Source organism: Taudactylus pleione, unplaced genomic scaffold (genome assembly GCF_031769625.1).
Source record: "Taudactylus pleione unplaced genomic scaffold, aTauple2 ptg000530l, whole genome shotgun sequence".
NCBI lineage: Eukaryota > Metazoa > Chordata > Amphibia > Anura > Myobatrachidae > Taudactylus > Taudactylus pleione.
In genome coordinates, this window is record NW_028284932.1 from 999,055 (window position 1) to 1,026,464 (window position 27,410).

At 45.9% G+C, this 27,410-nt stretch overlaps 1 protein-coding gene across 1 annotated transcript; it reads right to left on the reverse strand.

Annotated features, from left to right (window-relative positions):
• Nucleotides 1-6,373: 6,373 nt before the first annotated feature.
• On the reverse strand, nt 6,374-7,448 carry LOC148501172 (syntaxin-3-like). The gene has a single exon (XM_088450844.1). It carries the CDS (start codon nt 7,284-7,286, stop codon nt 6,396-6,398), a length of 891 nt encoding a protein of 296 aa, XP_088306970.1. The 5' UTR covers nt 7,287-7,448; the 3' UTR covers nt 6,374-6,395.
• Between the last annotated feature and the right edge of the window lie 19,962 nt (nt 7,449-27,410).

The following is a 27,410-nucleotide window of genomic DNA, read 5'->3' on the forward strand; positions in this document are numbered from 1 at the left end:
GCAGAGATAGTAGTGTCGGTGTGGCAGGGCAGAGATAGTAATGTCGGTGTGGCAGGGCAGAGATAGTAATGTCAGTGTGACAGGGCAGAGATAGTAATGTCGGTGTGGCAGGGCAGAGATATGTCAGTGTGACAGGGCAGAGATAGTAATGTCAGTGTGGCAGGGCAGAGATATGTCAGTGTGACAGGGCAGAGATAGTAATGTCAGTGTGGCAGGGCAGAGATATGTCAGTGTGACAGGGCAGAGATAGTAATGTCAGTGTGGCAGGGCAGAGATATGTCAGTGTGACAGGGCAGAGATAGTAATGTCAGTGTGGCAGGGCAGAGATAGTAATGTCGGTGTGGCAGAGCAGAGATAGTAATGTCAGTGTGGCAGGGCAGAGATAGTAATGTCAGTGTGGCAGGGCAGAGATATGTCAGTGTGACAGGGCAGAGATAGTAATGTCAGTGTGGCAGGGCAGAGATAGTAGTGTCGGTGTGGCAGGACAGAGATAGTAATGTCAGTGTGGCAGGGCAGAGAAAGTAATGTCAGTGTGACAGGGCAGAGATAGTAATGTCAGTGTGACAGGGCAGAGATATGTCAGTGTACAGGGCAGAGATAGTAATGTCAGTGTGGCAGGGTAGAGATAGTAATATCAATGTGGCAGGGCAGATATAGTAGTGTCGGTGTGGCAGGACAGAGATAGTAATGTCGGTGTGGCAGGGCAGAGATAGTAATGTCAGTGTGGCAGGGCAGAGATAGTAATGTCAGTGTGGTAGGGCAGAGATATGTCAGTGTGACAGGGCAGAGATAGAAATGTCAGTGTGGCAGGGCAGAGATAGTAATGTCAGTGTGGTAGGGCAGAGATATGTCAGTGTGACAGAGCAGAGATAGTAATGTCGGTGTGGCAGGGCAGAGATATGTCAGTGTGACAGGGCAGAGATAGTAATGTCAGTGTGGCAGGGCAGAGATATGTCAGTGTGACAGGGCAGAGTTAGTAATGTCAGTGTGGCAGGGCAGAGATAGTAATGTCGGTGTGGCAGAGCAGAGATAGTAATGTCAGTGTGGCAGGGCAGAGATATGTCGGTGTGACAGGGCAGAGATAGTAATGTCAGTGTGGCAGGGCAGAGATATGTCAGTGTGACAGGGCAGAGTTAGTAATGTCAGTGTGGCAGGGCAGATATAGTAATGTCGGTGTGGCAGGGCAGAGATAGTAATGTCGGTGTGGCAGGGCAGAGATAGTAATGTCGGTGTGGCAGGGCAGAGATAGTAGTGTCGGTGTGGCAGGGCAGAGATAGTAATGTCGGTGTGGCAGGGCAGAGATAGTAATGTCGGTGTGGCAGGGCAGAGATAGTAATGTCAGTGTTGCAGGGCAGAGATAGTAATGTCAGTGTGACAGGGCAGAGATATGTCAGTGTGACAGGGCAGAGATAGTAATGTCAGTGTGGCAGGGCAGAGATAGTGATGTCGGTGTGGCAGGGCAGAGATAGTAATGTCAGTGTGGCAGGGCAGAGATAGTAATGTCGGTGTGGCAGAGCAGAGATAGTAATGTCGGTGTGGCAGGGCAGAGATAGTAGTGTCGGTGTGGCAGGGCAGAGATATATCAGTGTGACAGGGCAGAGATAGTAATGTCAGTGTTGCAGGGCAGAGATAATAATGTCAGTGTGGCAGGGCAGAGATATTTCAGTGTGGCAGGGCAGAGATATGTCAGTGTGACAGGGCAGTGATAGTAATGTCAGTGTGGCAGGGCAGAGATAGTAATGTCAGTGTGGCAGGGCAGAGATATGTCAGTGGGGGGTTAGGGTGTCAGCGTATAGTAAGATGTGTTATTATATGATCATCTAAAATGCTTTGTGCTCATCTATTTATTACATATTTGAAGGTTGAAGCATAATAATTAGAATAGTGGTGGAGGAGCATATTCTTACTTTGTCCACATTTCCTTTTGCCCCCTTATGCCCCCGTCTCTATATGGAAATGTACTGACACCAATTTGCCTCCATGTCAGCAATACAGAATATTTTGGTGACCTACTGTGTTTACATAAGGTCATTGTCATTCAATTTGGCCTAGAACCCACCCAATTGGCAATAGATACACCCATAGGTGGACCTAGACACGACCTTTGGGTGGTGCTGGACGCGCGCCTCAATGCGCGCGGCACTTGCTACTGTCGTAAATTATCAACGTGGAACTACTTTTCAAAAGTAGCCAAGTAAGCGGACCCTATTACATACAGTATTCCCCACATTCGCTCCAGTTTTATCATTTCTGACATCAGTCTTAAAATAGGATTGGGTACGGTGTGTCGGCGCTCCGGATCCCGACTGGATTACAAATTACAATGTCGACACATAGAGGTACGTAGGCTAATCCTAACCCTATAAAAGCAGGGGGGAGTGGAACATTAAGCGCATCCAATAGCCAAGTTGAATATATTATAAATCTATAGAATTTCAATAAAATATACATAGTTAAATAAAGATGCACTGCGGCGATAATAATTTGATATGTTTGTTTTGTATAGTATTATATAAGAGGTATATTAAGAATAGTTGTATATTATAAACTAATACCGGTATACAATACAACATGTCATTTTTTACACACACAGTCTTGTCTATGGCCCTCATTCAGAGCCGCTCGCTATTTGCGGTCGTTCGTTCTAAAACAAGGGGTGGCTATTCAAATGAACCGTTCGCTAATTGCGGTCTGTTCACACCTCCAAGTCTGAACGAGCGAGCAAAACTTGCGGTTGTAATTTTGAAAAATACGCCCCCTTGCCGCTCGCACCATACGTCATGTCCGCTATTTATTAGATTAATCGAGTACATCGAACAACGTATGAACTGCTCGCTATTCTTGTGGCTGGTTTTTTCAACCGCTACTTTGCGAGCAGTTCTGAGTATATACCGGTATTGGTTTATAATATACAACTCTTCACAATATACCTTTTATATAATACTGTACAAAACAAATATATAAAATTATTATCGCCGCAGTGCATCTTTATTTAACTATGTATATTTTATTGAAATTCTATATATTTATAATATATGCCACTTGGCTATTGGATGCGCTTAACGTTCCCCCCCACCCCGATTTTGGATTTGTACACATTAAGTGAGGTTGGTAGTGACCCCACCTACGCTTAAAGCAGCAACTTATATAGCCCAACACATAGGGTTCAGCGCTGTTCCTCTCCCCTTTATCTAATCCTAACCCTACCCCTATCCCTACCACGCAGCCTAACCCTAACCCTCCCTTCACGCAGCCTAAACCTAACCCTCCCTCCACGCAGCCTAAACCTAACCCTCCCTCCACGCAGCCTAACCCTAACCCTCCTTCCACCCAGACTAACCCTAACCCTCCCTCCATGCACAATAAGCCTAACCCTCCCTCCATGCAGAATAAGCCTAACCCTCCCTCCACGCAGCCTAACACTCCCTCCACGCAGCCTAACCCTAACCTTCCCTCCACGCAGCCTAACCCTAACCCTCCCTTCACGCAGCCTAACCCTAACACTTTCTCCACACAGCCTAACCCTAACCCTCCCTTCACGCAGCCTAACCCTAACCCTCCCTCCAAACAGCCTAACCCTCCATCCACTCAGACTAACCCTAACCCTCCCTCCACGCAGAATAAGCCTAACCCTCCCTCCACGCAGCCTAACCCTAACCATCCCTCCACGCAGCCTAACCCTAACCCTCCCTCCACGCAGCCTAACCCTAACCCTCCCTCCATGCAGCCTAACCTTAACCCTCCCTCCACGCAGCCTAACCCTAACCCTCCCTCCACGCAGCCTAAACCTAACCCTCCATGCAGCCTAACCTTAACCCTCCCTCCATGCAGCCTAACCCTAACCCTCCCTCCAAACAGCCTAACCCTCCCTCCACTCAGACTAACCCTAACCCTCCCTCCACGCAGAATAAGCCTAACCCTCCCTCCACGCAGCCTAACCCTAACCCTCCCTCCACGCAGCCTAACCCTAACCCTCCCTCCACGCAGCCTAAACCTAACCCTCCATGCAGCCTAACCTTAACCCTCCCACCATGCAGCCTAACCCTAACCCTCCCTCCACGCAGCGTAACCTTAACCCTCCCTCCATGCAGCCTAACCCTAACCCGCCCTCCACACAGCCTAACCCTAACACTACTTCCACGCAGCCTAACCCTAACCCTCCCTCCACGCAGCCTAACCCTAACCCTCCCTCCACACAGCTTAACCCTAACCCTCCCTCCACGCAGCCAAAACCTAACCCTCCCTACACGCAGCCTAACCCTAACCCTCCCTCCACGCAGTCAAAACCTAACCCTCCCTCCACGCAGCCTAACCCTAACCCTCCCTCCACACAGCTTAACCCTAACCCTCCCTCCACGCAGCCAAAACCTAACCCTCCCTCCACGCAGCCTAACCCTAACCCTCCCTCCACGCAGTCAAAACCTAACCCTCCCTCCACGCAGCCTAACCCTAACACTCCCTCCACACAGCCTAACCCTAACCCTCCTTCCAAACAGCCTAACCCTAACCCTCCCTCCACTCAGACTAACCCTAACCCTCCCTCCACGCAAAATATGCCTAACCCTCCCTCCACACAGCCTAACCCTAACCCTACTTCCACGCAGCCTAACCCTAACCCTCCCTCCACGCAGCCTAACCCCAACCCTCCCTCCACACAGCTTAACCCTAACCCTCCCTCCACGCAACCGAAACCTAACCCTCCCTCCATGCAGCCTAACCCTAACCCTCCCTCCACGCAGCCTAACCCCAACCCTCCCTCCACGCAGCCTAACCCTAACCCTCCTTCCAAACAGCCTAACCCTAACCCTCCCTCCACTCAGACTAACCCTAACCCTCCCTCCACGCAAAATATGCCTAACCCTCCCTCCACACAGCCTAACCCTAACCCTACTTCCACGCAGCCTAACCCTAACCCTCCCTCCACGCAGCCTAACCCCAACCCTCCCTCCACACAGCTTAACCCTAACCCTCCCTCCACGCAACCGAAACCTAACCCTCCCTCCATGCAGCCTAACCCTAACCCTCCCTCCACGCAGCCTAACCCCAACCCTCCCTCCACGCAGCCTAACCCTAACCCTCCCTCCACGCAACCGAAACCTAACCCTCCCTCCACGCAGTCAAAACCTAACCCTCCCTCCACGCAGCCTAACCCTAAGCCTCCCCCTAACCCCAATACTTACCATCGGGATGTCAGCGGCCGGGATGCTGAAGCCAGGATCATAACTACATCCCATAAAATCTGTTCATATTATTAAATTATAAAAGAGAAGCTCAGACTCACTGACGCTCAGGAGGAGGATAGAGCTGAGATGATATAAACAACCTTATCCCATAGTCATTAAGTCATTTCCAAAACTCTGCAGTCAAATCAGCACAAGTGAACGCACAGTAACACTGGAACTGGTTATAATTCATGAGTGTGACAATAAGTTACAGTAAGTGCATTAGACATTATAGCGTTAGCAGAATAATAAAAAAATGTTAACATTGAATTCCAAGCTTCTGACACCAAACTTACAACAGTGTCTGTGTTTGTGAATCAGTTCTTTTCATCATGAAAAATGTATCAAAATTGTCCATTTGTCCTGTGTCCTGTCTATTCCATGAATAAGTTAAATAAAATAAAGGTAATAAGCGTAGTCACCGACCGTAGCAGCTGATGCTCTAGTTTCCAGCAGAGGATTCGCCCCGGGGCAGTTGTCCTGGTGTAACAGAATGAGCTCACCTGGACTATGAGCTTCCGTCCTCCCCAGGCAAAGTTACCTGCTCACTCCTTCAATGTAAACACGTGAAAGCAGGTCATAGGTTACACAACATCGCACTTACAGGGAGACAATCGTCATATGTGACACAGACAAGAAGCCTCAGGATATCATTCAGATTGTTCAAGTTACCGTCTTTGTAATAAGAAAGATTGTCGCAGCTGCATAGATACCCCGTATATTCTAGCACTGGTTTATTTACAGTCTCAGGCCATACTATTCTATAAACAGCAAATTCAGCCACCGATGTTACATCCAACATTAGGAGTACTCACCTTTTTATACAGCTCAAAATTAATTTCTTCTTAAAAAAAAAATAAAATAACAATAATACTTAATTTACTAATCATGTAACATGTTATTGGAATGTGCTGTGAGCATCTCCTATCAGGCTTTTCATGCTAAGAGCAGTTCTCAGGAATAACATTATCAGTCAGAAAGGAGCAGTGATTACAGTCACATCAGTACTAGCAGCTCCTCAGGTATAGGATGAAATGTTTTAGTCGCACAAAGGGCCCGTCTCCTCCTTCAGGCCAATGTTTGGTTTATCCACTCGCACCTGTAGGGTGTTGGATAACAAACACATTACGCAAATGTGTTATCAGCCCGCATAGGAGTCCCAACATGGAATATTTACCGTACAGCCCCAGATACACAGGAGAGGCAGGTGCAGCATGCACACAGCCCCAAGAGTGCGGAAATGGCAGTAGCAAGCCGAGACTGTCTCTGGTATTTCAGGGCCTTCTTCACCTGCTCATTAGTTTGCGAGATATAGTCCATGGTGTTTACCACATTGTACTCAATATTATTGACCACGTCCTGCTGCTCTGAGATTAGCAAATCCAGCTGGATGAAGAGGGAGTGGAGCTCTGTTATCTGGACTTCCAGGTCCAGGAGCTGTTTGTGCCTTTCCTGGGCCATGGCCAAGTGCTGTTTTGCCTTGAGGATCTCCAGGTCATGTCCAACAATTTGCGGAGCCATTGGACTTCCTATGAGCTGGTTGATCTCATCCTCCTGGAGGCTCAGGCCGGCCAGCTCGGCCTGTCTCACGATCTGCTCCTTCAGCTTCCCAACATACTTGGTCTCGTTGATGTAATGTTGGCTCATGACATCTCTGAATTTGTTGGTCAAGACGGTGAACTGACTCTGGCGGATTCGGTGTTCCGCCATCCAGTTTTTATTGTCTTGCGCCAAAGTGCTTTTCATTCGGCTCAATTGGGACTGAATTACTTTAGCGTCTGAGGTGAACGCGTTTTTCATTATGTGTAGCTCCTTCTTCCCTTCACAAATGTTGGTTTCGGTGGTGCTGCAGAGGACCTCTTCCTGTATCCTCTCAATGCCCTCAGCCATCTCCTTCAGCTTCTTCAGTGCTATAGAAAGGTTGGAGACCTCCTGGAAAAACAAGTCCATATGATTCGTCTCTGTATCTTGGAAGACAGGATTATCGAAAGCCAAATTGTCATCAAAATCCAGCATGTCATCTTGGCCGATTCTGTTCCTCAACTCTTCCAGCCGATCCTTCATCTTTCAGACCAGTAACATCTGTCACAGGGGAGACAATAGAACCTGCATTTCCATGAGCTTATTCAAAAGTTTAAGTCTTAAATCCTCCAACCTCATTACGTCAAACGAAGCTGTTAAAAAGTTTTCCTCCCAGACCTGGCAAATATTGACTAAGACTCTTGGCTCACAGATAATTTGCTCTGCGCTGATCACGTATTTTTCCTCATCAGGGAACAGCTGCAATGCCAAGAGTGGGTGGTGCGCATTGCTCACGGGGAGATCCTGAAAGAGATTTTAGAGCATTAGTGATTAGGGACAAAGCTAGGAGGAATGTGTGAGCAAATGAGGGTCGGTCACAACGTCTGAAATACATCCAATAATAATCAGCGTCTGTCCTCATATCAATCACTTGAAATAAATGATAGCTTGTATCCAGGGCCCTAACTAGGGGAGTGCGAACAGAGTGGCCGCACAGAGCGCAGGGCTCTGTGGGCGGCACTATCGCATAGGCAAACACAGGGGGGGTTTCCATCTGCCTGGAAACCCCCCTCCCCAGCCCACACCATGACCATAATAGAAATAGTAATATCATGGAATTTTACTAGCACTGCATGTTCTTCTCAGTATCATAAATGAAATAATTAGCACCACCTGTGGATCTTTTTACATGTATCAGCCAGTAATAAATAACCTGTGCACCAATTAGGGGATTTGGAAAACATGCACTGTTAGGGATGTGCTGCTATAGAACCCAATATTTACATATATGTCCAGGACAGTGTTAGGTTCTTCTGCTGCTCCCCCAGACTCCCGGACTTGCTCCCATAGCCTGGAATGGTGCCTACATCTAAAATAAAAACATTCAGCTCAGGCAGGATGATCCTACTGCCGCATTTAATAACTTACTGTGATCTCTGGTCACTTTGTATGATGCATATTAAAGCTGGATAAGTGCTAATTATGCCCTCTTCATGGACTGGCCACACTCTCTCTTAAATCAGGCATTTGGAAACCCCCCTCTAGAAATCCTGCGTTTGCCACTGCTATCGCCCACCCCAAAGCCCCTGCCCCTGTCCCTTTGGACGCTACAGGCAGGCACCATGCCATAATTACAGTCTTCAAGATGCTCCGGGCACTGCTTTAGTTCCGGGTGCCGACGGCCCCTCCCCCTTATGCGCAACGACATGACACGTGCAATGGGGGCGGGGCCGGTAGAGGCCACTCAGAGCTCTTGTTATGGCTCTGATTTTACCCATTGACAACATACTGTGTCCACATACACCTATCCTCAAATCACGCCACTGACTTTGCGACCAAGCTGCGCCAAGCATTCTGCCAAAGATGCGTCTTATTTGTATGACTAATGCGACAAAAGTACAATGCACAGGTGCTCCGATTACTGACGCTGGAATCTCGTATTTCTGTGTGCGGCTCAGGGGCTGATTCAGCTTTGCGCGCATGTGCAGAACGGCTCCTGCGTGATTGACAGGCTGCTAACGTTTGGGGGAGGGGGCATTGACAGCCACCATTTTACAAATGGGAGGCGTGCCTCCACCGTTGAGGGAGGAAGAAAAGGGTCCAGGATCTCCATTGGGAGACAGAGTTTTCCTGGCCTCCTTTGGACATCTGTGATGGCCGGTCAGCGTGACCCCATGGTCACTCAGCCGGCCGAGGCACACGCAGATGATCCGATGCTGCGTCCGTGGCTTGTGTGCAGCTTTGCAATTCTGTCCACTACTGAATGAGGCCCCCAGTCGCTAATCTGGGCAAAAAGGCAAGCAGGCGACCCATGCCACACCTCGCGCCTCGCACCTCGCGCCACGTGTCGTTAGGCCTAATCTGTGACTTTATACTAATATCTTTTCATCAAAAGTACTAATGTGATGTCCCTGGTACACTGAACGCGACTTTGCATGCGGCTACAATGCGAATGAGAATCAGTAGAAAAGGTGAATGAGGACACATCTGTACATATGGAATCGGTATGACATCCGCCAGCTTCCTGAGCGCATACCGTACATAGAAAGGGTTTCCCCAGTACACATTTCCTGGTAACTAAATCTTGGAGTGAGTATTAGTTGGGACACAGTAATTGTACAGTATTTAGCCTATGAGGCGGGATGTATGACGCTTTGCACTCGCCATGCATTACGCTGTTCATCGTATGCATGATAACGCCGGTCTGCAAGACAATCCCCGCAAAGGAGCGCTCTGTCTGTAAGAGCCGCCCTTTGCGATGTAGGGACTTCCAGGTCTTTGGCACAGAAGCCCCTCCGATGTCCTTCTGCACATGCGTAGAAGGACGCACACGCCGCGGGGGGGAGCTGGGAGGGATCAGATTGGATACCTCTATCAGCGATCTGTGGAGAGAAGCCCACAGGCTTCTATGGGTAACGCCATCAGGAAGACAGCGTTACCCACCACAACCAAGTCCCGCAGAGCATCGTATTCCACGGCTTGGTGCATGTGAGAAACGCCGTCACACCTGCACTTTTGGGGTTTGACACCATTTTTCCCCTTGCTGCATCCCGATCATAGTGTCCACTGCGTCAGTATAATAATCCGGCAAAGTAGTTACCCCTGGATCTTACAGACCATCCTGAGCACACGCAATGCAAACGTACCTGATTCCGCACGCAATGCAAATGTTCCTGATTCCGCACGCAATGCAAATGTTCCTGATTCCGCACGCAATGCAAATGTTCCTGATTCCGCACGCAATGCAAACGTACCTGATTCCGCACGCAATGCAAACGTTCCTGATTCCGCACGCAATGCAAATGTTCCTGATTCCGCACGCAATGCAAACGTACCTGATTCCGCACGCAATGCAAACGTTCCTGATTCACACGCAATGCAAACGTTCCTGATTCCGCACGCAATGCAAATGTTCCTGATTCCACACGCAATGCAAATGTTCCTGATTCGCACGCAATGCAAACGTTCCTGATTCCGCACGCAATGCAAATGTTCCTGATTCGCACGCAATGCAAATGTTCCTGATTCGCACGCAATGCAAGTGTTCCTGATTCCGCACGCAATGCAAATGTTCCTGATTCGCACGCAATGCAAATGTTCCTGATTCGCACGCAATGCAAATGTTCCTGATTCCGCACGCAATGCAAATGTTCCTGATTCGCACGCAATGCAAATGTGCACGAAAATCCCTAAAGACTCCTACGGCGCATATGTTACACTGTGCGTGCGTACATAGCTGCAGTTGTAATTGTGGCGCACAGTATTAGAATAAGGGCCTGTTTCAGCATGGAACACACGGCTGCATTCTCACGCACCCGCTAGCTGCGACAATATGCTAATGAATGCAATCGCACGGCAACTGCAGCTCTATACCAAGACGCCCATCACTGTATAAAGCCGCCTACTTCCCATGACATGCATCCGCAAGTCTGCAAAAACATCGGTAACATCGGAACCATTCGCACAGTTGTGGTTGACCTGACCCTACCGCAGAAACTGCTAAACTTCCTGTCGCCATCTAGACCTCTGCCAGTGTATACAATTGCAGGGGCTTAATTATGCACACCCCTGTAACGGCGTTCAAACGCACAGGCACGCCAGCGTTCCGCCGATCCCCACCCCCTCTCCACCCCCAAATGGTCACTTCATGTCATCACTATGCGATTAGACTGCGTGCTCACTGCAATCGCTTCTCGATCGCAGCGGATGGTTTGCGCCTACGCAGAGCACAAACATCGACCGGCTGCAGCTGCACGGCTGTACACAGGGGGAGGCGGATACTATCATTAGCATATAGAATAGATGCGGATATACCAAAATATGCTACAGTGGTCACAGCAGCGCGCAAGTCACAATCAGGCCCTGTGTGCGCATTCTGGGGCTCATTCTGAGTTAGGAGCAAAGCAACAATATAGAAAGTACCTGTAGTTTTGCACCTGGAATGCATAGGGGGCAAATACATTTACATATATATATTGTTTTGCATTGCATGCAGGGTAAATACTGGCTGCTTCTCCATGTAGCCCACAGACGCAGAGCAGCTTTATTCTGATTTAGATTCCAGAATCAGCCCCTAAGTGTGTGTAGCAACTACCTCCTATACTGTACTGCAATGTGTACCTATACTATACTGCAATGTGTACCTATACTATAGTGCAATGTGTACCTATACTGTACTGCAATGTGTACCTATACTATACTGCAATGTGTACCTATACTATACTGCAATGTGTACCTATACTATACTGCAATGTGTACCTATACTGTACTGTAATGTGTACCTATACTATACTGCAATGTGTACCTATACTGTACTGCAATGTGTACCTATACTGTACTGCAATGTGTACCTATACTGTACTGCAATGTGTACCTATACTATACTGCAATGTGTACCTATACTATACTGTAATGTGTACCTATACTATACTGTAATGTGTACCTATACTATACTGCAATGTGTACCTATACTGTACTGCAATGTGTACCTATACTGTACTGCAATGTGTACCTATACTATACTGCAATGTGTACCTATACTGTACTGCAATGTGTACCTATACTGTACTGCAATGTGTACCTATACTATACTGCAATGTGTACCTATACTATACTGCAATGTGTACCTATACTATACTGCAATGTGTACTTATACTGTACTGCAATGTGTACCTATACTATACTGCAATGTGTACCTATACTATACTGCAATGTGTACCTATACTATACTGCAATGTGTACCTATACTGTACTGCAATGTGTACCTATACTGTACTGCAATGTGTACCTATACTGTACTGCAATGTGTACCTATACTATACTGCAATGTGTACCTATACTATACTGCAATGTGTACCTATACTATAGTGCAATGTGTACCTATACTATAGTGCAATGTGTACCTATACTGTACTGCAATGTGTAACTATACTGTACTGCAATGTGTACCTATACTATAGTGCAATGTGTACCTATACTATACTGCAATGTGTACCTATACTGTACTGTAATGTGTACCTATACTATAGTGCAATGTGTACCTATACTATACTGCAATGTGTACCTATACTGTACTGCAATGTGTACCTATACTGTACTGCAATGTGTACCTATACTGTACTGCAATGAGTACCTATACTATAGTGCAATGTGTACCTATACTGTACTGCAATGTGTACCTATACTGTACTGCAATGTGTACCTATACTGTACTGCAATGTGTACCTATACTGTACTGCAATGAGTACCTATACTATAGTGCAATGTGTACCTATACTATAGTGCAATGTGTACCTATACTATAGTGCAATGTGTACCTATACTGTACTGCAATGTGTACCTATACTGTACTGCAATGTGTACCTATACTGTACTGCAATGTGTACCTATACTGTACTGCAATGAGTACCTATACTGTACTGCAATGTGTACCTATACTGTACTGCAATGTGTACCTATACTATACTGCAATGTGTACCTATACTATACTGTAATGTGTACCTATACTATACTGTAATGTGTACCTATACTATACTGCAATGTGTACCTATACTGTACTGCAATGTGTACCTATACTGTACTGCAATGTGTACCTATACTATACTGCAATGTGTACCTATACTATACTGCAATGTGTACTTATACTGTACTGCAATGTGTACCTATACTGTACTGCAATGTGTACCTATACTGTACTGCAATGTGTACCTATACTGTACTGCAATGTGTACCTATACTATACTGCAATGTGTACCTATACTATAGTGCAATGTGTACCTATACTATACTGCAATGTGTACCTATACTGTACTCCAATGTGTACCTATAGTGCAATGTGTACCTATACTATAGTGCAATGTGTACCTATACTATACTGCAATGTGTACCTATACTATAGTGCAATGTGTACCTATACTGTACTGCAATGTGTACCTATACTGTACTGCAATGTGTACCTATACTATACTGCAATGTGTACCTATACTATAGTGCAATGTGTACCTATACTGTACTGCAATGTGTACCTATACTATACTGCAATGTGTACCTATACTATAGTGCAATGTGTACCTATACTATACTGCAATGTGTACCTATACTGTACTGCAATGTGTACCTATACTGCAATGTGTACCTATACTGTACTGCAATGTGTACCTATACTATACTGCAATGTGTACCTATACTATACTGCAATGTGTACCTATACTGTACTGCAATGTGTACCTATACTGTACTGCAATGTGTACCTATACTGTACTGCAATGTGTACCTATACTATACTGCAATGTGTACCTATACTGTACTGCAATGTGTACCTATACTATACTGCAATGTGTACCTATACTGTACTGCAATGTGTACCTATACTGTACTGCAATGTGTACCTATACTATACTGCAATGTGTACCTATACTATACTGCAATGTGTACCTATACTATACTGCAATGTGTACCTATACTGTACTGCAATGTGTACCTATACTATACTGCAATGTGTACCTATACTATACTGCAATGTGTACCAGGAGTTCTGCTAAAGTGTGACGCTACAGTATATAATTATGTATGGAGCTGTAATGATCAGATGTACAGAATGGGACGTACGTGTTGGGTGTCAGTACTATGGGAATATGGAATTGGCCATCACGGTACCAGTTTATTCCATATTATAGGTGCATAGTATGTCTGCAACAATAATATATATATATATATCTGTATGAAATAGCCAAGTGGAATCACAGCCATTGCATCCCCCGGATTTCTAAGCTCATGCACTAAGGCTGGTAAGCCATGCTGGGACAAGTAGTTCTTTTGTAGCTGAAAATTTAGTACGGTACAGTTACACCCACTTCCAGGCATATATTTTATTTTACTACATTTGTATATTTGCAGGTTCCCTAAGTCACCACAGGGAGATTATTTGTGCATTTTGTGAATTCCACAGTGACAGATGTTTCTACATGTTGCAATGGGCTCCGTGTAACGCAAACTATAGAATCATTTCTGTATAGCTCAGGAGACGTGGACAGACACTGGCTATACAGCGCTACTCATTACTTGGCGTGTGGCCCGGACTGGCCATCAATGCTGTTCAATATCTGGCCAATCAGATTGGGATGGAGTAAAATGAGGTAAAGTAGGGGGATATATGTGTGGTAATTGCCAACCAAACAGACTGGTCCCAGTGACATCCAACCCTCAGCGACCACTTCTGGGCCATTTCCCTGTATACAAATATGAGCCGTTACCTGAGAGTGGGAGCTGTCAGCTGTATCGCGATATGACTGCACAGGGAGGAATTCTGTCCTGTCCCCTCCATATACAGTACTAGCCTGTCCAGTCACTCTCTACATCATCCCCCATAGTAATCCATAGTCCATAATACTGACCAAATTACCAAAATATTCTAATATATTTGCTTAGTAATTTTATCATTTACAAAATTATTTTAATCTTTTTAGCACTGATCGTCGTCTCGTACATGCGCAGTGGCACTGATAGCCGGCTCGTACATGCGCGTTGGCACTGATCGCTGTCTCGTACATGCGCGTTGGCACTGATCACTGTCTCGTGCATGCGCATTGGCACTGATCGCCATCTCGTACATGCGCGTTGGCACTGATCGCTGTCTCGTACATGTGCAGTGACACTGATAGCCCAGAATGATTAAAAATAGATTAAAATAAATATATACAATAAAAAAAAGGAAAAAAATATAGACGTTAAACAATGCCTGACTCACAGAAGAAGTCACTTTTGAATAAATTATATATTGTTATATTTGGTCGTCACCCTGAGATGGTGATAACAGAACAGACATTGCGACGGTACAGAGGAAGCTACATGTTAGATAGGCTTCCCCATGCTCCATCCACCACTAATCTACCTGACAGTCTGGCACACACACGTTAGAACCGCAAAACAACTAATTATAATAATAATAATAATAATAAAAAAAAAAAAAAAACATCCTGCCAGGAACTATGAAATGTGATCAGACATAAACATGTGACACGCGGTGACTTCCAGCGCTGGTGACCAGGGAGGCACAGATACCACTACGAGTAGCGCTTAGGTAACAGCTAGATCCCCTTCTGTACATTGACCATGACATCATCAGCCAGTGTCCAACGTCATTCCCTACCAACCAAGTGGGCATAGAGGGGGAATATAACCATGTGGGGAGCGTAGCGAGCCACCATGCCCGAAGCGAGCGCTTACCCATACAGCAGAGGGCCCCCAACTTCACGGCCACATATAAACTCTCTCTATATTTACGTAGAACATTAAACAAGCATTTCTGTTTGTTCCTTTGTAGCTTGAAAACCCCAATGTCATCTAACCTGTATCATTACGATTATACAGACGCTGCTGGCGCGTGGCCCCTGCTCGCACACCTATCACACAGAGGTAAAAATGAAACCTTTTATTATAAAACTTGTCTGTAAAGAGCTGAAAGGTCAAATCTAATTAAAAAATGACATACAGATACAGATCTCATTAGGAAGAACAGTATTCTCGTTAGTACACCAGGAATTGTACTTGTAAAGCCACAAAAATTTCATCAAGAGAATTTAAGTTTGGAGATTCAGATCTTTTTTCTTTTTGTCATAATTGCAGGAACAGCCAGTAATAATGAGAGTAATAATGAGAGTAATAATGAGAGTAATAATGAGAGTAATTACCTGGTCGCTGGATGTGGACGCGCTCTCGCAGCTCCAGGTGTTTGTGCAGAGTCTCGCTGCTGGGATTAGGGGATCGGATCCAATGTCACAAGGAGCCAGAAGAGGTGGAGACCTGGAGGCTGCAATAAAAGCCCCATTGTGCCCAGACCTGCACCTGTGCGGAGGCACCGTCTGAGATTACACCTCGCTGTTACTGCGTTACCTTCACCTTTGCAGGATTTGGTTCATTCAATTTCAGGGACTGGAATACTCTTTATCATCACACAATAGTCACACAACTGGTTATTATCAGTCACGTTGCATATGATTATACACACTTTGTTGTTTTGTCTTATTTGTTTTCTATCTGATGTTTTTCGTTTAATCTACACCTGAGGGAAGCAAGCAAAGCAGAACACAGAGGGGAAATAATAATCATCAAAAATAACACAAGAAATAAACTTTTATAAACTTCTTTGCGCACAGGAAGTAAATGATTCCGTTAAAGCGTCAGAGTCACAATCTGTGGTGTAGATGTCATTATTACTGAACATTAGCTCAGTAATCACACACGGTTTGGGGCTTTGGCGTCTAAGGGGTCTAGTTACTAAGCAGTGTTAGGAGACAGAGTGAAAAGTGATAAGGTACCAGCCAATCAGCTCCCAACTGTCATTATTCAAACAGCCTGTGAGATGACAGTTAGGAGCTGATTGGCTGGCACCGTATAACTTTCTTATCACTTTTCACTCTGTCTCATAACACTGCTTAGTAACTAGACCCCTATGTATTAAACTTTCTTTTTCCATAAAATGATGTAGAAGCTGCAGTATCTGTGTAATGTTCTGCATCGTACCTATGTACTAATAACAAAATGCAGACGATTTCACCAAAATTTCCCGCAAAGTGCTAATTAGCGCTGCAGATCGCAGTCCCCGTTATTATCATTAACTGCCCATGGAGGCTTATGAGCAGGAGAGAGATCTTCCAACTTCTCCCCCGCAGCCTCCAGCCGGCTGCGGAACCTGATACTGTGCGCATACGCAGTCCCAGCATCCCCAGGGAAGTCTTTCACAAGCATGAAATACTCCATACATAAGATGGATGTACTGCGCTGCATGTGGTGGAGTTGGATGTACTGCGCTACATGTGGTGTAGTTGGATGTAATGTACTGCATGTGGTGGAGTTGGATGTACTGTTCTGTATGTGGTGGAGTTGGATGTACTGTGCTGCATGTGGTGGAGTTGGATGTACTGTACTGTATGTGGTGGAGTTGGATGTACTGTACTGTATGTGGTGGAGTTGGATGTACTATACTGTATGTGGTGGAGTTGGATGTGCTGCGCTGCATGTGGTGGAGCTGGATGTGCTGCGCTGCATGTGGTGGAGTTGGATGTACTGTGCTGCATGTGGTGGAGTTGGATGTACTGTACTGCATGTGGTGGAGTTGGATGTACTGTACTGCATGTGGTGGAGTTGGATGTACTATGCTGCATGCGGTGGAGTTGGATGTACTGCGCTGCACGCGGTGGAGTTGGATGTACTGCGCTGCACGCGGTGGAGTTGGATGTACTGCGCTGCACGCGGTGGAGTTGGATGTACTGCGCTGCACGCGGTGGAGTTGGATGTACTGCGCTGCACGCGGTGGAGTTGGATGTACTGCGCTGCACGCGGTGGAGTTGGATGTGCTGCGCTGCATGTGGTGGAGTTGGAAGTACTGCACTGCATGTGGTGGAGTTGGATGTACTGTACTGCATGTGGTGGAGTTGGATGTACTGTACTGTATGTGGTGGAGTTGGATGTACTGTACTGCATGTGGTGGAGTTGGATGTACTGTACTGTATGTGGTGGAGTTGGATGTACTGTACTGCATGTGGTGGAGTTGGATGTACTGTACTGCATGTGGTGGAGTTGGATGTACTGTACTGCATGTGGTGGAGTTGGATGTACTGTACTGCATGTGGTGGAGTTGGATGTACTGTGCTGCATGTGGTGGAGTTGGATGTACTGTGCTGCATGTGGTGGAGTTGGATGTACTGTACTGTATGTGGTGGAGTTGGATGTACTGTACTGTATGTGGTGGAGTTGGATGTACTGTACTGCATGTGGTGGAGTTGGATGTACTGTACTGCATGTGGTGGAGTTGGATGTACTGTACTGCATGTGGTGGAGTTGGATGTACTGTACTGCATGTGGTGGAGTTGGATGTACTGTACTGCATGTGGTGGAGTTGGATGTACTGTACTGCATGTGGTGGAGTTGGATGTACTGTGCTGCATGTGGTGGAGTTGGATGTACTGTGCTGTATGTGGTGGAGTTGGATGTACTGTGCTGTATGTGGTGGAGTTGGATGTACTGTACTGTATGTGGTGGAGTTGGATGTACTGTGCTGTATGTGGTGGAGTTGGATGTACTGTGCTGTATGTGGTGGAGTTGGATGTACTGTACTGTATGTGGTGGAGTTGGATGTACTGTACTGTATGTGGTGGAGTTGGATGTACTGTGCTGTATGTGGTGTATGCTTGTGTTTGTACTAGGGGTGAGCGGGTTCGGATTTCTGAAATCCGAACCCCCCCGATCCGAGTCCGATCCGAATCAGGCTCGACTTTTCCCGCCTGACTCGGATCTGAAATCGAGGCAAAACGTCATCATCCCGCCTTCCGAGTCTCGCGGGTTTTGGATCCTATATAAGGTACCCACGTCGGCGCCATTTTCTCACTCGGCTGTGGACAGTGAAGAGGGAGGGTGGGAGTTAGGGCTGTGTAGTGTAGTGTAGTGTAGTGCTGCTGTTGTCCACTACTTCAAAGTCCATAGGGGCTGGCTGTGTTGTGCTGTGCTGCTGTTGTTAATAGGGGCTGTGTCCACTACTTCAAAGTCCATAGGGGCTGGCTGGACTGTGTTGTGCAGTCAGTTCTCCATAGGGGCTGTGTCCACTCCAAAGTCCTGTGCAGTGTCCCAGTCCTAAAGAGGTGCTGTAGTGTTGTCCAGGGGGTGCTCTGTCCATCAGGGGTGCTCCCCCCAAGTGCTAAAAAAATAATATATTTTCTGTGTTTGTGAATTGTGTGCGCAGTAGCCGCACGTGCATCAACAAAGTAGTGCCAAGCGTGCGCCTGTGTCATAAGTAAAGGGCCGGCTGGCTTGACCGTTAAGGGTGCTGTAACCCCCGAAAGTACACTCCAGTCCAAACCAAAAAAAAAATTATTTTCTGTGTTTGTGAATTGTGTGCGCAGTAGCCGCACGTGCATCAACAAAGTAGTGCCAAGCGTGCGCCTGTGTCATAAGTAAAGGGCCGGCTGGCTTGACCGTTAAGGGTGCTGTAACCCCCGAAAGTACACTCCAGTCCAAACCAAAAAAAAAATTATTTTCTGTGTTTGTGAATTGTGTGCGCAGTAGCCGCACGTGCATCAACAAAGTAGTGACAAGCGTGCGCCTGTGTCATAAGTAAAGGGCCGGCTGGCTTGACCGTTAAGGGTGCTGTAACCCCCGAAAGTACACTCCAGTCCAAACCAAAAAAAAAATTATTTTCTGTGTTTGTGAATTGTGTGCGCAGTAGCCGCACGTGCATCAACAAAGTAGTGCCAAGCGTGCGCCTGTGTCATAAGTAAAGGGCCGGCTGGCTTGACCGTTAAAGGGTGCTGTAACCCCCAAAGTACACTCCAGTCCAAACCAAAAAAAAAATTATTTTCTGTGTTTGTGAATTGTGTGCGCAGTAGCCGCATGTGCATCAACAAAGTAGTGCCAAGCGTGCGCCTGTGTCATAAGTAAAGGGCCAGCTGGCTTGACCATTAAAGGGTGCTGTAACCCCCAAAGTACACTCCAGTCCAAACCAAAAAAAAATTTATTTTCTGTGTTTGTGAATTGTGTGCGCAGTAGCCGCACGTGCATCAACAAAGTAGTGCCAAGCGTGCGCCTGTGTCATAAGTAAAGGGCCGGCTGGCTTGACCGTTAAAGGGTGCTGTAACCCCCGAAAGTACACTCCAGTCCAAACCAAAAAAAAAATTATTTTCTGTGTTTGTGAATTGTGTGCGCAGTAGCCGCACGTGCATCAACAAAGTAGTGCCAAGTGTGCGCCTGTGTCATAAGTAAAGGGCCGGCTGGCTTGACCGTTAAAGGGTTCTGTAACCCCCAAAGTACACTCCAAACCAAAAAAATATATATTTTCTGTGTTTGTGACTTGTGTGCACTGTGGCTGCACGTGCATCAACAAAGGAGCAGCGCCAAGCGTGCGCCTGTGTCCCATAAGTAAAGAGCCGGCTGGCTCATTTCTTAAAGGGTGGTGTAACCCACAAAGTGCACTACTCTCCAGCAAAAATAAAAAAATATTTTCTGTGTTTGTGTGCGCTTTAGCCGCACGTATATATATCAATATAACATAAATGGAGGACCAAACTTTCTCTGATAAAAATAAAATAGGGAAAGATCAAGAACCACTTCCTACTAGTGCTGTTGCTGCTGCTGGGAGTTGTTCATCATCCCAGAGAGGAAGTAGGAACATCACTACTTTTACTAAACAATTGACCCTCCAACAGTCCCTAGCGATGAGGATGAAGTACGACAGCAGTCATCCTGAAGCAAAACGTATAACTGAGGCCTTGACTGCTATGTTGGTGTTAGACGTGCGTCCGGTATCCGACATTAGTGCAGTGGGATTTAGACAATTGATGGAGGTAGTGTGTCCTCGGTTCCAAATCCCGTCTAGATTCCACCTGCATCCTCAAAGCAGCAGCGACAAGCGTGCGTCTGTCTGTTAAAGGGTGGTGACACCCTCAAAGTGTGCTACACAAACAATTAAAATATTGTTCTTTTTTTTTCTGTCTTTGTGAAATGTGTGGGCTGTAGCCGCACCTGCATCCTTAAAGCAGCAGCGACAAGCGTGCGTCTGTCTGTTAAAGGGTGGTGACACCCTCAAAGTGTGCTACACAAACAATTAAAATATTGTTCTTTTTTTTTCTGTCTTTGTGAATTGTGTGGGCTGTAGCCGCACTTGCATCCTCAAAGCAGCAGCGACAAGCGTGCGTCTGTCTGTTAAAGGGTGTTGTAACTCTCAAAGTGCTCCAAAAAATCAAAAAAAATTTTTTAATGTGTTTGTGACTTGTGTGCGATGTAGCCGCACTTGCGTCCTCAAAGCAGCAGCGACAAGCGTGCGTCTGTCTGTTAAAGGGTGGTGACACCCTCAAAGTGTGCTACACAAACAATAAAAATATTCTTCTTTTTTCTGTCTTTGTGAATTGTGTGGGCTGTAGCCGCACCTGCATCCTTAAAGCAGCAGCGACAAGCGTGCGTCTGTCTGTTAAAGGGTGGTGACACCCTCAAAGTGTGCTACACAAACAATTAAAATATTGTTCTTTTTTCTGTCTTTGTGAATTGTGTGGGCTGTAGCCGCACCTGCATCCTTAAAGCAGCTGCGACAAGCGTGCGTCTGTCTGTTAAAGGGTGGTGACACCCTCAAAGTGTGCTACACAAACAATTAAAATATTGTTCTTTTTTTTTCGGTCTTTGTGAAATGTGTGGGCTGTAGCCGCACCTGCATCCTTAAAGCAGCAGCGACAAGCGTGCGTCTGTCTGTTAAAGGGTGGTGACACCCTCAAAGTGTGCTACACAAACAATAAAAATATTCTTCTTCTTTTATCTGTCTATGTGAATTGTGTGGGCTGTAGCCGCACCTGCATCCTTAAAGCAGCAGCGACAAGCGTGCGTCTGTCTGTTAAAGGGTGGTGACACCCTCAAAGTGTTCTACACAAACAATTAAAATATTGTTCTTTTTTTTCGGTCTTTGTGAAATGTGTGGGCTGTAGCCGCACCTGCATCCTTAAAGCAGCAGCGACAAGCGTGCGTCTGTCTGTTAAAGGGTGGTGTAACTCTCAAAGTGCTCCAAAAAATAAAAAACTATTTTTTTTATGTGTTTGTGACTTGTGTGCGATGTAGCCGCACTTGCATCCTCAAAGCCGCAGCGACAAGCGTGCGTCTGTCTGTTAAAGGGTGGTGACACCCTCAAAGTGTGCTACACAAACAATAAAAATATTCTTCTTTTTTCTGTCTTTGTGAATTGTGTGGGCTGTAGCCGCACCTGCATCCTTAAAGCAGCAGCGACAAGCGTGCGTCTGTCTGTTAAAGGGTGGTGACACCCTCAAAGTGTGCTACACAAAGAATAAAAATATTCTTCTTCTTTTTTCTGTCTTTGTGAATTGTGTGGGCTGTAGCCGCACTTGCATCCTCAAAGCAGCAGCGACAAGCGTGCGTCTGTCTGTTAGAGGGTGGTGTAACCCTCAAAGTGTGCTCCACAAACAATAAAAATATTCTTTTTTTTTTTCTGTCTTTGTGAATTGTGTGGGCTGTAGCCGCACTTGAATCCTCAAAGCAGCAGCGACAAGCGTGCGTCTGTCTGTTAAAGGATTACATCGGTGACAGCATCCAAGTAGGCATGTCAGACAGTCCGTACCTGTACTGGCAGGAAAAAGAAGCAATTTGGAGGTCCCTGTACAAACTGGCTCTATTTTACCTGAGTTGCCCCCCCTCCAGTGTGTACTCCGAAAGAGTGTTTAGTGCAGCCGGGAACCTTGTTAGCGAAAGGCGTAGGAGGTTGCTTCCACAAAATGTGGAGAAGATGATGTTCATAAAATGAATGATCAACTCTTCCAGGGAGACCAGCCTCCAGAACGTACAGAGGGACCTGTGGTTCCAGCAGGGACGAATTAATACTCTGTGAGGATGAGGATGTACATAACACTGAAGAGGGTGAGGAATCTGTGGATGAGGAGGATGAGGACGACTTCTTGCCTCCGTAGAGCCAGTTTGTGCAGGGACAGATTAATTGCCAGCTTGTTTTGTGGGGGCCCAAACGAACCAATCATTTCAGCCACAGTTGTGTGGCAGACCCTGGCGCTGAAATGATTGGTTTGTTAAAGTGTGCATGTCCTGTTTATACAACATAAGGGTGGGTGGGATGGCCCAAGGACAATTCCATCTTGCACCTCTTTTTTTTCTTTGCATTATGTACAGTTTGGGGCCTAGTTTTTCAATGCCATCCTGTCTGCCACTGCAGTTTCACGCCTAGATGGGTCACGTGTTTGTGCCGCCCACTCGTGTCGCTTAGCATAGTCATCCAGCTACCTCGGTGCAACCTTTTGGACATAAAAACACTATTGTGAGGTGTGAGGTATTCAGAATAGACTGGAAATGAGTGGAAATTAAGGTTATTGAGGTTAATAATAGCATAGGAGCAGAAAAACCTACAAATTCTGTGATTTTAGCTGTTTTTATGCTTTTTTTCAAAAAAATACAGATCCAAAACACAAAACCCAGAACCCAAAACACGGAAGGGTGGTTTTGGCAAAACCAATCCAGATCCAAAACACGAAGAAAGATCCAGATCCAAAACCAAAACACAAAACACGAAAAGTGGCCGGTGCACACCCCTAACTTTGTACAGTATGCAGACTGTGTTTTTTATAGTAACAACTCCTTGTGCTTAGAGACAGGGCTGGATTAACCATGAAGTAATTATATATACACAGTATATGGGACACCAAAGTCTTTTAAGTGCTTAGGGCCTTTAAAAATCTTACTCCTTCCCTGCTGAGAGATTGGGAGGAGTCAGGAGACAGGTGCGGAGGAAAGAGGACAACAAGCAAAGGGGTCTTCATGTAATTGCAGTACAATTAGACACAGGTACCCCTCTCCATGCCTGATGTACGCCCATCATCAGCACAAACCTTTCCATGGTTAAAAATCTATCAAGTTGCTAAGTGTGGTGTGTATAAGGTGTGTCCCTGTGCGTACATGAATGTCTCTGATTGTAATTGGGATGATAGTAACCTGTGCTGCTCCTTATTTTGCAGGCTGCCTATTGGACAATGTCTGACCAAGGTTCCCTCTATCTTGGCATAGAGAAATAATTCAAATATTGTATATATTGTCCTGGCGCTAGTCACAAGAAATAATATTATTGTGGGGTATTGTACAACATAAAGATTTATTAAATGACATGGAAACGCTGTGCACAGCAAATATACACCATTAAAGCAAGGCAATCATGCAATGGTTCATTATAACACTTGTGCAGAGTTGGTACCTCTATTAGATATTGCTGGTATAAAGGTTCTTATATCCGTGTAAGGAAAAAGAGCTTTTTATATTGTGCAGCCTCAGTTGTAGTCTTTGGAAAATCTGTAGTAACTTTCTTGCTGCCTCGAGTATGAATGAACTGATTTCCCTAAAGGTGCAAAAACAGCTCTTTATTCATAAACTGAAAAAATATAAAAATATAAAATATACAGTGCGTGTGTGTATATATATATCGAGAGTATATACGCTGTTCACTTCCTGCAAAGTGCTGTCTCTGTGCTTATCTTATCGCTGTGTGCATGTATAGCGTACCCCTTGTGCTAAATCTGCTTACACAGAGGACTCCAGCTTTAGGCTCAGCTGGGTGAGGTGGGTGCTCTGTGACCAGCAGCTGGTGCTTCCTCTCTTTAGCTGAGCTCCGTCGGCGAGGCGGGATGTGGGGGAGCGCTGTGGCTGCTGGTAACCGCTGGATTGCGCTGCTTCTGTGTCCCGGTCTGTGTGCGCTTCTCTGACCAACTAGTTTCTCCCCATCACAGGACTTCCTCAGGGTCGTGTACAGGGGTTAAAATGGGCCGGAACGGGGGGGAACTGCGTTATGTCATTTCTATTTGGAGACGGAACCAGTTCTGCCTCCTCCGACCCACCTTAGCCCAGCGCCGCAGAGGCTCCATTTGCCAAGCAACTCGCTGAGATTTTGTTACCAGCGGGCGCCCGGCTCCCTCCCCGCAGTGTCAGCTGGAGGCTGGACCTCAGTTTTGAGCTCCAGCTTCCGGCTCCCCCCACGGGCACTATGGGAGAAACATCATGACTGCTTCATATTGGGGGCATTACTATTGGGGGCACTACCACTGGGGGCATTTACTCGGGGGCACTACTATTGGGGGTACTACTACTGGGGGCATTACTATTGGCATTACTACTGGGGGCATTACTACAGGGGTCATTACTATTGGCACTACTACAAGGGGCATTACTACTGGAGGCATTATTACTACAGGGGGCACCACTCCTGGATTCACTTCATAAAGGGCACTACTGTGGGCACTGAATAAGGGGCACTTCCACTACTGGGGTCACTGCATAAGGGGAATCACTACTGGGGTCACTACATAAGGGGCACTACCACTACTGTGGGCACTGTATAAGGGGCACTACCACTACTGGGGTCACTGCATAAGAGGAATCACTACTGGGGTCACTACCACTACTGTGGGCACTGCATAAAGGGGCACTACCACTACTGTGGGCACTGCATAAGGGGCACTACTATTACTGTGGGCACTGAATAAGGGGCACTACCACTACTGTGGGCACTGAATAAGGGGCACTACTACTACTACAATGGGCATTGCATAAGGGGCACTACTGCTGTGGGCATTGTATAAGGGGCTTTGCTAATGTGGGCATTGTGTAAAAGGGGCTCTGCTAATGTGGGCATTGTTTAAAAGGGGCACTGCTGTGTGTCGTACATGTATAAGGAGCACTACTACTGTGGGCATTGTGTAAAAGGGGCTCTGCTAATGTGGTAATCGTTTTAAAGGGGCACTGCTGTGTGTCGTACATGAGTAAGGGGCACTACTACTGTGGGCATTGTGTATAAGGGGCTCTGCTAATGTGGGCATTGTGTAAAACGGCACTGCTGTGTGTCGTACATGAATAAGGGGCACTACTACTGTGGGCATTGTGTATAAGGGGCTCTGCTAATGTGGGCATTGTGTAAAAGGGGCACTGCTGTGTGTCGTACATGAATAAGGGGCACTACTATGTGGTGTAATGTGAAGCAGGGAATCAGAGGTGAATCAAGATTGTGCTACTGTGTGGTGTAATTAGAATTGGGAATACTATTGTGACAACGCCTTTATTGTTTGCTGCGCCCTGTCCATTTTTTTTTAAAAACGCCAAGGAGGGGGTGAGTTCCACCACTTCTAAGCACTGGTTATGTGTACTGTGTTAGTTGTTTTGCTGTAAGATGCATTTGAGTAGTGTGGTAACATGTACGGTATGTGTGTATTGTGGTAACATGCATGTGTGTAGTGTGGTAACATGCACCTGTGTATTGTGGAAACATGTATATGTGTAGTATGGTAACATGCATGTGTGTAGTGTGGTAACATGTATGTGTGTAGTGTGGTAACATGTACGGTATGTGTGTATTGTGGTAATATGCATGTGTGTAGTGTGGTAACATGCACCTGTGTATTGTTGAAACATGTATATGTGTAGTATGGTAACATGCATGTGTGTAGTGTGGTAACATGTACTGCATGTGTGTAGTGTAGTAACATGCATGTGTGTAGTGTGGTAACATGTACTGTATGTGTGTAGTGTGGTAACATGTATGTGTGTAGTGTGGTAACATGTACTGTATGTGTGTAGTGTAGTAACATGCATGTGTGTAGTGTGGTAACATGTACTGTATGTGTGTAGTGTGGTAACATGTATGTGTGTAGTGTGGTAACATGCATGTGTGTAGTGTGGTAACATGTACTGTATGTGTGTAGTGTAGTAACATGCATGTGTGTAGTGTGGTAACATGTACTGTATGTGTGTAGTGTGGTAACATGTATGTGTGTAGTGTGGTAACATGTACTGTATGTGTGTAGTGTGGTAACATGTATGTGTGTAGTGTGGTAACATGTACTGTATGTGTGTAGTGTGGTAACATGCATGTGTGTAGTGTGGTAACATGTACTGTATGTGTGTAGTGTGGTAACATGTATGTGTGTAGTGTGGTAACATGTATGTGTGTAGTGTGGTAACATGTACTGTATGTGTGTAGTGTGGTAACATGCATGTGTGTAGTGTGGTAACATGTACTGTATGTGTGTAGTGTAGTAACATGCATGTGTGTAGTGTGGTAACATGTACTGTATGTGTATAGTGTGGTAACATGTATGTGTGTAGTGTGGTAACATGTACTGTATGTGTGTAGTGTGGTAACATGCATGTGTGTAGTGTGGTAACATGTACTGTATGTGTGTAGTGTGGTAACATGTATGTGTGTACTGCGGTAACATGTGTGTAGTGTGGTAACATGTACTGTATGTGTGTAGTGTGGTAACATGCATGTGTGTAGTGTGGTAACATGTACTGTATGTGTGTAGTGTAGTAACATGCATGTGTGTAGTGTGGTAACATGTACTGTATGTGTGTAGTGTGGTAACATGTACTGTATGTGTGTAGTGTGGTAACATGCATGTGTGTAGTGTGGTAACATGTACTGTATGTGTGTAGTGTAGTGACATGCATGTGTGTAGTGTGGTAACATGTACTGTATGTGTGTAGTGTGGTAACATGTATGTGTGTAGTGTGGTAACATGTACTGTATGTGTGTAGTGTGGTAACATGCATGTGTGTAGTGTGGTAACATGTATGTGTGTAGTGTGGTAACATGTATGTGTGTAGTGTGGTAACATGTACTGTATGTGTGTAGTGTGG